Genomic DNA, 12525 nt, shown 5'->3' on the forward strand with positions numbered 1-12525 from the left:
CTTTCACAATGGTAGACCAAACCAGAGTAACTCAAACTTCAGAGGAATGTGTTTATGGGTTACTATGCACCATGGGTCACCTTGGTTGAATTCTAGGCAACAGCAGCTCCTAGGGCTTACAGGTGATGCTTAGGGGAGACTTGAGAAAGCAGTGTCTCTTGGGAGAGGGAGGGAAGGAAGACCTCAAGACAGGAGAGCGATGTAGGGGACTGAGTGCGTCCATAAGCAAATCATTGAATTCTTTGTGCTTATTACTCTGGGGTGTTGAGGATGAATATGTTTAGCAGGCTGATTTTAGTTTTTCTTACTAGCATTCAAATCACCTTCTGTTAGCCCAACCCTTTCAGAAAGTCTGCTGCTACGCCAAGTTGAGAAATGACCCCATTCACCGTGTCATGTGTCAAACAGCCAACCAGCAGATGAAAACCTAAAAACTGCCACCAGGGGCTGCTTGGAAGTCTTCCAACTGCCACCGTGGGAGAAACGTAGGGGATATGAGTAAGTGTTGCACTCATACAAATAAGTGAGGGGAGTCTACAGATCCTTTAAAATCAGCATGCCTGGGGGCTTTGTCCCCATCCTGTACACATGCTCTGGAGGCGGGGCTTTCCAGGACAGGACCATAAAGATGAGTGTGGCTTTTCTGACATGTACGTTTTCTGAAGAGGACCCAGCCTTGGTTCCATCACGTGACTGGGACCCCAGGTGGAGCCCGTGATGGTGTTGGGAGAGGTGGTGGGGTACGTGAAGTTTGGAGAAAGGGCTGCTAAGTAGATGACTCAGGAAGAGACAGGAGGTAAACTCACTCTTCATGAACATACTGGAAGGCAGCAACCCTAGAAGTGGGAGGAGTGGCAAGTGTGGCACGGTTAATGCTTGGCTTAACGCACTTCATCTTCTTCTCTGCCATCAGGATTGTCTTTTAAAAACACAGATATGATTGTTTCGGTCCTCTGCTGAAAACTCTTCTCTAAGTTCCCAGAACCAACTAATAAAGTCCAGATTCAGAAACCTTTCCTTCCCAGCCCCTCCCCATCTACTTCCTCCTTCCAGAGAAGTGCTGGGGTGAGATGATTCAGTTGGAGCCCTTTCCCTCAAAAGATCTCCTATTGTCAGGACTGCCCCTATGGCCCAGTTGTGCTGCCACTGCAGGGGCCATGGGTTTGAGCCCTGGTTGGGGAACTAAGATCCCACAGGCTGTGCGGCCAAAAAGGAAAATAAAATGAAAAGATCAAACCCTTATTGTGCTGGTTCTGCTGCCTGAATTATCCCTCACCCCCCACCCTTGGTGAAATTCTCTTTAGGCTTCAAGACCCAATATTCTTCTCTCCCCCAAGACCCAATTTTAATGTGACCTCTTCTCTGAAGCTTTTCCCAGCCTTGGTTACAATCAACTGCTCCTTCCTCTGGGCGTTCGTCATCATAACAGCTAACATCACTACAGTGCTTCCTACGAAGAGGAACTGTGCCTTGATTTCATTCTCTCAAAAACCCTCCAAGAGATGTACTGTTACTACTCTGCTTTATAAAAGTGAAAGTCATTCAGTCATGCCCCACTCTTTGCAACCCCATGGACTGTAGAGTCCATGGAATTCTCCAGGCCAGAATACTGGAGTGGGTAACCATTCCCTTCTCCAGGGGATCTTCCCAACCCATGGATCAAACCCAGAATTCTTGCATTGCAGGTGGATTCTTTACCAGCTGAGCCACCAGGGAACCCCAAGGATACTGGAGTGGGTAGCCTATCCTTTCTCCAGGGGATCTTCCTGACCCAGGAATCAAAGCAGGGTCTCCTGCATTGCAGGCAGATTCTTTACCAGCTGAGCTACCAGGGAAGCCCCTGCTTTATAGAAGAGGAGATTTGGCACAGAGATGATAAGAAACACAGGGGCCTGGATTCGATCCCAAACACACTGACTCCAGGTCTGCACTCTTCTTTCTCTGCTGGACTCCTCCTTCCAGTGTGGAAGTCATCCCCTGCATTGCTGGGCATCCCAAACTGGCTAGTCTTTCTAAACTCCTGCTCAGTCAATAATACCTCGGTCCCTCTGGTACCCAAGCCAGATACTTGCACTCTTTCCCCTATCATTTCAACAGCAAAGTCCCAGGACTTGAGACCCAGCTTCACATCTCTCAGAAGTCCTTCTCCATCTAACTTAGGTACCCATCCTTTGGGTTCCCACCCAGAGCCAAGCACAAGGCCTGAGACACAGTAGGCATCCAGTGTAGGCTTGGGTATCATTACTCTTTTTGTGAGGACTTAGATCAAGAGAGAAAGAATACATCTTCCAGAAAAACAGTGGCCACCTTGATATTTTATTTTTCATTTTATGGCCCTATTTTTAGTGTGTCAGGCTCAAGGGAGGAATCCAATTAATCACTAAGTCCTGTCTCTTCTATCTTCCAGCCAGAGCTTAAATCCACCTGCTTCTCTCCATCCCCATGATCATCTCTCTAATTCAGTCTCCAATCTCTTGCTGATTCACAACCATCTTCTCAGTGATCTGTGGGTTTCCAGCGATGTCTTCTCTAGACTGTCTTGTGCCAGAATGCTTGTTCTACGCCACACAAGTGATCCGGTCTGCCTTCTGATCGAAACCCTGGAATGGCTTCCCAAAGCCTTCCCAGGAAAATTCAGACCTTTAACGTGGGCTATAAGATTCCTTCTCCCCCACCCCGTCTATCTGCATTAACTAACGCTCCTCAGACCACACCCTTGCGCCATACTGCCCGTCAGGCCAAGCGCCCCTCCAGTTCCCAGCCTTTGCATGGCCTGTTCCCTCAGTTTCCTCCACCTCCTCTCTCTTTACCCAGATGCTCTCTGATGCTCACATTTCAGGCTCAGTTGAGACATCCCTTCCTCCAGGAAGCCTTCTGTGACCTTAAGTTTAGGTTGCTTTTCTTTGATTGATTGATTGATTCATTTTCACTGAACCTGTGGTTGTCTTTTTAACTGAAGTATAATTGACCTATAACACTGTTAGATCCAGGTGCACAATATAGTGATTTGATATTTCTATACATTACAAAACAGTTACCATGACAAGTCTAGGTACCATCTGTCACCATACAAAGTTATTACCATATTCTTATCATTAATCATTATTCCATTTTATAATTACTACTAATTATTATTAATATTACCATATATTCTCCAGCTGTACATTTCACTCCCATGACTTTTATTTTGTACCGGAAGTCTGTACCTCTCAATCTCCCTCATCTATTGCACACCTCCCCATCCCCCTTCTCTCAGGCAATCACCTGTTTGTCTCTGTACCTACGACTCTTGTTTCCATTGCTATTTTTGTTCACGTTTTTTTAGATTCCACATTCAAGTGAAATCCATCCAATATCTGTCTTTCTCTGCCTGACTCATCTCACTTAGCTGAATACCCTCTAGGCCCCTCCTCATTGCTGTGAATGGCAAGATTTCATTTTTTAAATGTCTGAGCAGTAGTCCACTGTGTACATATACCGCATCTTCTTCATCTACTCATCTATCAAAGGCGACCTAGGTGGCTTCCACATCTCGTCTATTGCGAATAACACTGCAATGAACATAGGAATGCATGTATCGTTTTGAATTAGTGTTCATTTTCCGAAGAAAAATACCTAGGTATGGCACTGCTGGACAACGTGATGGTTCTATTTTCAATTTTTTTGAGGGACCTCTACCACGTTTTCCATAGTGGCTGCGCCAATTTACATTCTCACCAACAGTGCACAAGGGTTTCATTTTTCCCACATCCTCGCCAACATGTGCTATTTATTATTTAGATGTTTTTTAATGTGCCTCCATGGAATCCTCCACTTCCTCTGTGCTAAACATTATTACTCTCTGTTTACGTATCAAGATTAATAGATTGGAAAACCCTCGACGTTGGGGTGGACTGAATTATTGCTCCCGCTTCTGGAGTCTCTCCCGTGCTAGGATGACACTAGAGCAGGTGGAGTGTGTACCCCTGCCTCACTGATGTTGGGCCTGGCTATGTGGCTTGCTTGCCAATGGAATATCAGCAAACGTGACATGAGTGGAGGCTCTGAGTGCGCCACAGAGTTTAGCTTGGGTTCTTGCACTTCCGCTGTCTGCCTTGAGGAGAGTACATGCAGGACGAGAGACATGTGAAGCAGATCTGAACCAAACTCTCCACCTACGACTTGATAGAAAGTCCCCTTCCCACCCCCACCCTCCACTGGAGCTGAACCATGAGCAAGAAAAACAAGCTTTTGTTCTTGTAAGCCACTGAGAATCTGTTGGTTAACACAGTATTACTGGAGCAGACCTGGCTAATAACACTGTCTCTATCCCTCACTGGGCTTCCCTGGTGGCTCAGAGGTTAAAGCGTCTGCCTGCAGTGCGGGAGACCCGGGTCCAATCCCTGGGTCAGGAAGATCCCCTGGAGAAGGAAATGGCAACCCACTCCAGTATTCTTGCCTAGAGAATCCCATGGATGGAGGATCCTGGCAGGCTACAGTCCATGGGGTCAGGAAGAGTCAGACACAGCACGACTGAGCGACTTCACTTTTTGCTTTTTTTTTTTTTTTTACCCCTCACTAGACTGCAACGGAGAAGGCAATGGCACCCCACTCCAGTACTCTTGCCTAGAAAATCCCATGGATGGAGGAGCCTGGTGGGCTGCAGTCCATGGGGTCGTGAAGAGTCAGACACGACTGAGCAACTTCACTTTCACTTTTCACTTTTATGCATTGGAGAAGGAAATGGCAACCCACTCCAGTGTTCTTGCCTGGAGAATCCCAGGGACGGGGGAGCCTGGTGGGCTGCCGTCTATGGGGTCGCACAGAGTCAGACACAACTGAAGTGACTTAGCAGCAGCAGCAGACTGCAAGCTCAATGTGGGCAAGAAAGAACTGTATCCCAAGCACACAGTAGGTGCTCAGGAAATCTGTTGATGTGATGTATGACTGAATGAATGAACCTTGGCCAGTGATGGGTCTGTCTCTTAAGCTGGCATGTAAATTCTTTAAGGCCAAGAATGGCATCTGATTTCTCCCAATATCACCTAGTTATGTCACTTCCCACATTGGGTTCTTGGTAGATATTCAATAAATATTTATTGAAATTAAATAAATTGAATTTTGTGGGCTGACTTGGGAATCAGCCCTTAATTTATGACATTATTTCTATGGGAAAAATGCATTCGGAGTGCCAAACAAATTTGCAAATGAACTTTTGGAACCTCACCCGTTCATTGGTTCATGATTGCCAGTTTTGTGGAAATCCATAACTGAACACATGTGCTATGCTTTGCAATATGGGAGAAACTGAGAAGCTGCTTCCAAACCCAAGATATTCAGCCTGTAAAAATTCACTTTCCACCCACACAGAAAAATTCAGCATAGGTTGGATTTGAGGTTCCAACAATAAAATACTAGACTTTTTTGAGCTCATTGTTTGTCTAATTGCTTTTTATCAGCTTATACTGGATGCCCATTCTTCACACTCGATCCAAAGGAAGCTAAGATCATTTTCTTGCACATCACCCCCCACAACACATCCACTTTCTAGACATGTATGTAATAAAACTCAACCTTCTCAACAGAGAAAACAAATTATTTTTCTAAATAAATCTGTGACATTTAAAATAAACACAGTGGGATGCTCTACAGTTATAAGAAAACATCCCCCTTTAGAATTCCTAATTTTGAATGGTACTGGGAGCTTACCATGAGTCACAGATATGAGGCTTAGTTTTATTTCATCTTAGGCCAGAACCAAGCCAGTATGAAACCAAGTGATCTGACATGGCTGGGAAGGGCCATCCATTCACAAACCTGGAATGTTTTTATCATATTTAACACATCTCAGCCTGCCATTGGTAGACTTTCCCAACCACTCAAACTCCATCCATTTAACATGCATTTTGAAAGCACCTATCATGTGCCAAGCAGTGTTCTAGATTCTGGGGATATGGTCATGAACAAGACAAGGCTCCCAAGCAACTTACATTTTAATAAAGGAAGAGGCAGAGAAAGATCATTCAGGTAGTGATGTGTGTGTGTGTGTGGGGGGGGGGGGTAGCTGCTCCGTCACGTCCACCTCTTTGTGACCCACGGACTGTAGCTCAGAAGGCTCTTCTGTCCATGGGATTCTCCAGGCAAGAATACTGGAGTGGGTTTCCATTTCCTTCTCCAGAGGATCTTCCTGACTCTGGGACTGAACCCAGGGAAGCCAGGTAGTGATGAGGCCAGGAATAAAATAAAACAGTGATGTCACTGGGAGTGAGGTGAGACTATTCACACTGGGTCATTAGTAGAGGGGGAGATGTGCGTGCTGGGACCTGATGAGTAAGAAAGAACCAACCGTGGCAAGATTTGGGGAAGAATTTTCTAGATTGAGGAAATAGCTGGTGAAAAGTCCCTGTGGGAGGAACAAACCTGGCATATTCTTAAGTTAGAAAGAAAGGGCCAAGGAACCAAGGACCTGATTCTTAGAAGCTCTGTATTCAGGTCCTGTGAGTAAGGGAGTCAGACTGAATTCTACAACAGAGGCCAGTGGAGGTCTTTAAGCTGGGGAATGAAATGATCTGGTTGAGATTTTTAAACGCCCACTCCTCTTGGGGCAGGGGTAAGGGAACAAGAGCAGAAGCAGAGGAAGCTATGAGCAGCCTTTTCTAGAAGGCTGGAACTCCTTTATCACAGCCCATCATCAGTAAAATCCCTGGAATCTTCAGCTTCTCCAACTGTTCCCTTCACTGTTTTGTTCATCCTGAAACCAGGCTCTCCCTGAGGACGCCGATTCCTGCAGCCCACCAAGGGCTGGCTGCTTCCTCTCCCTCATCATAAGGGTCCTCCTTGTTTCTTGCTGCCTCTTTAGAATGATTCTTCTTCCCTTCTTTCCAAGCCTGCTCCCCACACCCCAGCTTGGAAGCTCAAGCCATTGGGCCATCTGCCCAGAGGCCCCCAAGGCCCGCCCTGTCACGACCATCCACAGACCATGCAGCCTGCAGGCAATTCCTTTCTTTTTTTGAATATCTTGCTCCTCAGTTCCTCCAAAATTGTTCCATAGTCCTTCTTGATGACTGGCCCCACGAGCACTGTGACCCCTAAGTTGCCCACCCTCTCTGCCAATGATCTCGTCCTCCATCCTACTTCAGTTACAGAATCCCACCCCAGACCCTGTCAGGACCAATAACTCTGCCCCCTCCGTGACCTTAATTTCAAGTTCCCCATAGTCCGACCACTATCTCTTCTCCAGGTCCCCAGGTCCCACAAGTCTTAAACCCCAAAACAATCTCCCCTGCACAGAGCTGGCTACCTTTTCCCATCCCTCACATTCATCCTCACCTCCCTCCTTAGAGCTCACTTCCAGCTTGGAGCCCAGGGTCCACAATTATAAGTATCCAAATCCATATCATCAGGCACCCTCAGCTCCTGGACCCCACTTTCCTCTCTTGAAAACTCCCTGCTGCTGCTTAGCTGCTTCAGTCGTGTCCGACTCTTTGTGACCCCATAGACCATAGCCTGCCAGGCTCCTCTGCCCATGGGGATTCTCCAGGCAAGAGTACTGGAGTGGGTTGCCATGCCCTCCTCCAGGGGATCTTCCCCACCCAGGAATTGAACCTGTGTCTCCCGTATTTCAGGCAGATTCTTTACCACTGAGCCACCAGTCCCATCTCTGGCTAAATCTAACTCTCCCCTATCCTACCGCTATGCCCACAGTGCCAAACGTGGCTTGTGAAAGCAGAACCAGGCGTACTGCTCTCACTTCAAAAGCAAGACCATGGGCCTCACGTGCACCCTGACACTGTCTGGCAACTGCTCTTCATTCCCCAGCTCTGTTCTCTCATCCTCTCTGTTCTGTACCTTCTCTCCCTTCTCCCTTCCAACTCCAGGGCTTCCTCCCTCACCTCACTCTCACTCATCATACATTCCTGAAAATAATGCAAAGTCACATGAAAAGACACTGCATACGCTTCCACCACTAACCCGCTCCTGAGCCCGTATTTTCCTCCTGCCCTCCCATGACTAAGGATGGAGGGTCCCATGCTCCTGGCTGAGGCTGGGCCCCCCACTGGCACAGAAGATCATATTTTCTTTCATCTGCAGAAAGACAACACCCCACAATTCTCTTCTCTCTCCTGTATTGTCAGTTTCTCCCACACTACTAGAACTTTCCCAGCCACACAAAAACACAGCTGTTTCATGTATCTTAAAAAACTCTCTGGACTTCACACTTTCCTGCAATGTCTGCTCTGTGTTTCTGCTGTCTTTCTCAGCAAAGCTCCTCCAAAGAGCTGTCTCCGCTCCATCCTCTTCTCATTTTCTCTTTACAGTTTTATCTCTACTTCCTGTCCTTGTCACAACTGGCAGTAATCACCTGCTAAGTCCAGTGGTTCAATTCGCTTTTCTTGCTCGACATCTCAGCACAATCTGGCACGATGGACCACTCCCCTCCTCCTTTCTTCCCTGGGCCTCCAGGAAGCCACCTTCTTTAGTTTTTCCTCTCGCTTCTGGCTGTTCTCTCAGTTCTGCTTCTTCATCTCCTTGACCCCTAAACCCTGCACCAATGCTCACTGAACTCAAAACTCAGTTCTCCAACTACTCCTTTCCTCAATCTATGCCCCCTCCCTCACTGGTCTTACGACTTCACGACGTGTATCATCTGAACCCTACTAACTCCCCAAATTCACGTTTCCAATTCAGACATCTCTTATGAATGCCAGACCTGTGTTTGCCCATAGAGTGGCCATTAGCTACATGCGGCTATTTAATCACATCACCACTGTGACCATCACCACCAGCTCCACCACTGTTACTGAATTAACTCCTGCACAGAGCTCTGCAAACCCAGAGAACCTACATCAGTGGAAAGGGTTGCAAAGATTACAGCAAAACTGCTTAGAGGGTGTGCGGTGATACAGGTCTGTTCGTGATCAGTTCATTTTCTTCAAGTCTAGTCTTAGGCAAGCCACAAGAAGAAAACGTTCCTACCCAATTACAATTATTCATGAGACTCTTCCTGGCCCTGCTTCTTTTGTCTGCCGGTGATTCTGATGGCAACAGCCCGGTAAGGAAGCTCAGTGAAAGGCAAGGGCAATTTTGCATCTTGCTGCATCTCAGCTTCAGACTTCCTCCATGAACTCTTAATTAATTCCATCCCCATATTTTTGTTTTGTTTCCTGAACCTCTTGCTTATATTGCATTTTCCCCCTCCCCTTCATTCCTCTTGCCTTCCTCCCTCCAAAAGCCTCTCAAATTCTCTTTCTCAGCCTTCTTTTCTTTCCCCAAATTGCCCCTTGTTTAGCCTTCAGCTTCTCTGCCCCTGTTCTACTCTTTCTTATCCTTTTTCACCTTTAAAAACTGAAAGCACCAACCTGACAGACACTGTTACGGTGTGTGTGTGTTTTTTCCTCTGCCTGAGCTGCGGCAGGCTCTCCTCTCCTCACTTCTATAGCAGAGGCTGAGTACTGGGTTGCCATGGCAACAGTGAATCCAACCAGGCCGGTCCCAGCGACACTGGGAGCTGCCATGGCGAGGAAGCTGCTACAAGTCGCCCTGAGCCTAGATGGGTCGTGAACATCGTAATTCAAGACCGAGCTGGGCAGATTCTGCCCGGAGACTGCGACTGCACATCAGGCCTGTGCACAGCTGTACCGCGCATCAGGAGACAACATCGTCAATAATCAGGCTTCCGCGGAGCCAACCGAATGTGTGACATCATGAGGATTCATTTGAAACATTTCAAACATGCCTATTCTTTTATCTCCGCTGAGGAAGAACCTTCTGTCTCTCTCTCTCTCTAATCTTGGAGAACTCTGCAGAAAGTAAAAGAAAAACTGACAGCCCCAACTTATCCCCTCTCCCCCACCTCCAACTCCCCCTACCCTTCCAGCTTGGGGACCCTCTCAGCCGTCCAGGTCAAATGATTTCAGTAACACCACTGTGGCTGGGAACATCCCCGAGAATGAATTTGGATTACACAATGATATTTTAGCGGGCGCCGAGATCAGTTCCCCCAGGTCATTGCAATGGATCCTTAAAGTAGGGCAACAAGTGTGCAGCCGCATCACACTGTTTCAAAATTGCAAGTCAGTGAGAAAACTCAGGAAATACCTTTGTAGCGAATGGCACCAACCGCAGTGAGGGTCTGTTGCTGCTAAACACTCCCAACAGGATTTATGTTTACTGCAGTTCGCAACACGAATTCTCCTCACCTAAAAATAAAGATGATGGCAGCTCAGATGGAATTATAAGCAACACCAGAAAAACTCCAACACCTTATCTGATGAAGGGCCATGAGGAGGCATTTATCAACTCAAACGCTGAATGTCTGTGTAATGACATCGGGCAGTGGTTCTCAAGACCTAGGTTATGGAACAGTTTATCAGCATCTCCTGGGGGAGCTTTTGAAAGGGCAGATTCCCAAACCCCCTGCCGCTGAGACTCAAGTTGAGCAGGACTAGGGCAAGAGCCTAGGAATCTGTATTTTCAAAGAGTTCTCACAGGTGAACCTCTGTTAACCTCTGCTAACAGGTACATAGTTAGCTTTCTGATCTGCTAATAGTGATTTCCAAGATCATGGAATCAGGTCACCTGGTTTTCAGAGAGCGACAGTCAACAGCACCTTGGAGATAAGCATCAGGGGAAAGCAACAGGCTCTGACCCCAAGGGTCAGCAGGAGGTTGACCCTTGGCATGGAAATGAGGACCACCCCCCACACCCCTCTCAGGGGTGTCCCGTCACCTCAGCTCCCAGCTCACTGCTCACACTCCCTCCACTGGAGGCAAAAAGAAAAGAAAAAGGAGTTTTCCAATCATTCTCAGCCCCTGGAGCTGCCTCTTCCAGTTGTCAGGAAATAGCAGCCCCCAGAGAGGGAGATGGTGATGGGTAAACCCAGGCCCCAAAGGCAGGCCGAGCCTCCAAGCAGGGTCCCGGGAGGCAGGGAGGACCTGAGCCTCACACGGCATATTTTTTGCAGGCAAAATCCCACAGCAGGTAGTCAGGAAACCTGTAGAACTCAGAGCCAGGAAGTCGTACCTGCTGGAGACCATAAGTAACTTCTTAAATCACACAGAGAAACAGAGTTCTAGAAGGAGTTTGTGAGAAAAGCAGAGTCCATTCTAAGTTGAGTCCATTCTAATGAACAGTGCATTCTAAGCCGACTTTGTGGAGAATAACCACAGCCATCATCTCACAGTTCCCAGGGTGGCTGACAGAAGCAGAGGGCAGGCCACCAGCCTGAGCTGAAATTAATCAGAATATGGATACTTCCTTGTAGCTCACAGGACATCTTTGTAATTCTGGGGTGTTTTCACAAATGTCACGGAATCTCTCTGACCTTGTTTTCTCACCTGTGACATGGTGATGGTATCGCTGACTTTATAGGGTTATTACCAACATTGCCCAGCACATAATACACACTCAATAAATGCTGGCTCTTGCTACTACATTGGAAAAAGTTTCCACGGTCCAACAAACATGTGAAACCTGACAGGCAAAAAGCAGCTTCCCTGGTGGCTCAGATGGTAAAGCGTCTGCCTACAATGCGGGAGACCCGGGTTCGATCCCTGGGTCGGGAAGATCCTCTGGAGAAGGAAATGGCAACCCACTCCAGTACTCTTGCCTGGAAAATCCCATGGATGGAGGAGCCTGGCAGGCCCCAGTCTATGGGGTCGCAAAGAGTAGGACACAACTGAGCGACTTCACTTCACTTCAGGTTTGCTTAGCACAAGGCTTCTGAGAGCGTTTCAATGCTCTGGTTATGATACTCGAGGGCTACCATCTATGGGGTCACAGAGTCGGACACGACTGAAGCTACTTAGCAGCAGCAGCAGCAGCAGGAGGGATATAGTAGGTAACATCTGCTCCCAGGACCACTTTTACTCAGAACATTTAGTACAAAATGAGTCTCCAGAACATTCTATGAGAACTACTCTGAAAAAAAAAAAGTGAAAGTGTTAATCGCTCAGTGCTGTCCAACTCTTTGCAACCCCATGGACTGTAGCCTGCCAAGCTCCTTGTGTCCATGAGATTTCCCAGGCAAGAATACTAGAGTGGGTAGCCGCTTCCTTCTCCAGGGGATCTTCCCAACCCAGGGACTAAACCTGGGTCTCCTGCATTGTAGGCAGATTCTTTACCTTGTGAGCTACCAGGGAAGCCCATGGTAAAGAGAGGCCACCATAACTACTACATTGGACCTGCTTCTCTAACTTAACACACTATAGGGGTTATTCCACAGCAAGGTAGCTATCCCCATGTGGTGGTTTTTAATGACCAGGTGTTCTGTGGATGGACCAGGGCATTTCAGTTTGTCTGTTCCTATCTCCCCAAGAGTTGAGGAAGGATCTTCCTTGGGTTTTGCCTCTGTAGGGCCTATCTTGGCTCAACCAGAACACCAGAGTCTTACTAACAGGAACTCCAGCAGTGAATCTAAGTGAAGAAAGTAAGAATAGCCAGCTTTGATGCCCAGTAGAAAACCCTTCCCAGGTCTTCAGGCTTTGAATGGCCAGACTAGAACTCTTCACCTTCAGAAAGTGAGAATCTATCAACTACTGGTGGTTC

General features: G+C 47.4%; 1 protein-coding gene across 1 annotated transcript in view; it reads right to left on the reverse strand.

The window, feature by feature from the left end:
* PLXNC1 (plexin C1) overlaps positions 1–12525 on the reverse strand; it is a 152195-nt gene that overhangs the window by 102845 nt on the left and 36825 nt on the right. The window contains exon 4 of the mRNA XM_040234403.1: positions 10078–10178. Within this exon, the coding sequence (XP_040090337.1) occupies positions 10078–10178 (101 nt within the window). The remainder of the gene's footprint in view (positions 1–10077; positions 10179–12525) is intronic.

The sequence above is a fragment of the Oryx dammah genome, unplaced genomic scaffold (genome assembly GCF_014754425.2).
Source record: "Oryx dammah isolate SB20612 unplaced genomic scaffold, SCBI_Odam_1.1 HiC_scaffold_29, whole genome shotgun sequence".
In the NCBI taxonomy this organism is placed as follows: domain Eukaryota; kingdom Metazoa; phylum Chordata; class Mammalia; order Artiodactyla; family Bovidae; genus Oryx; species Oryx dammah.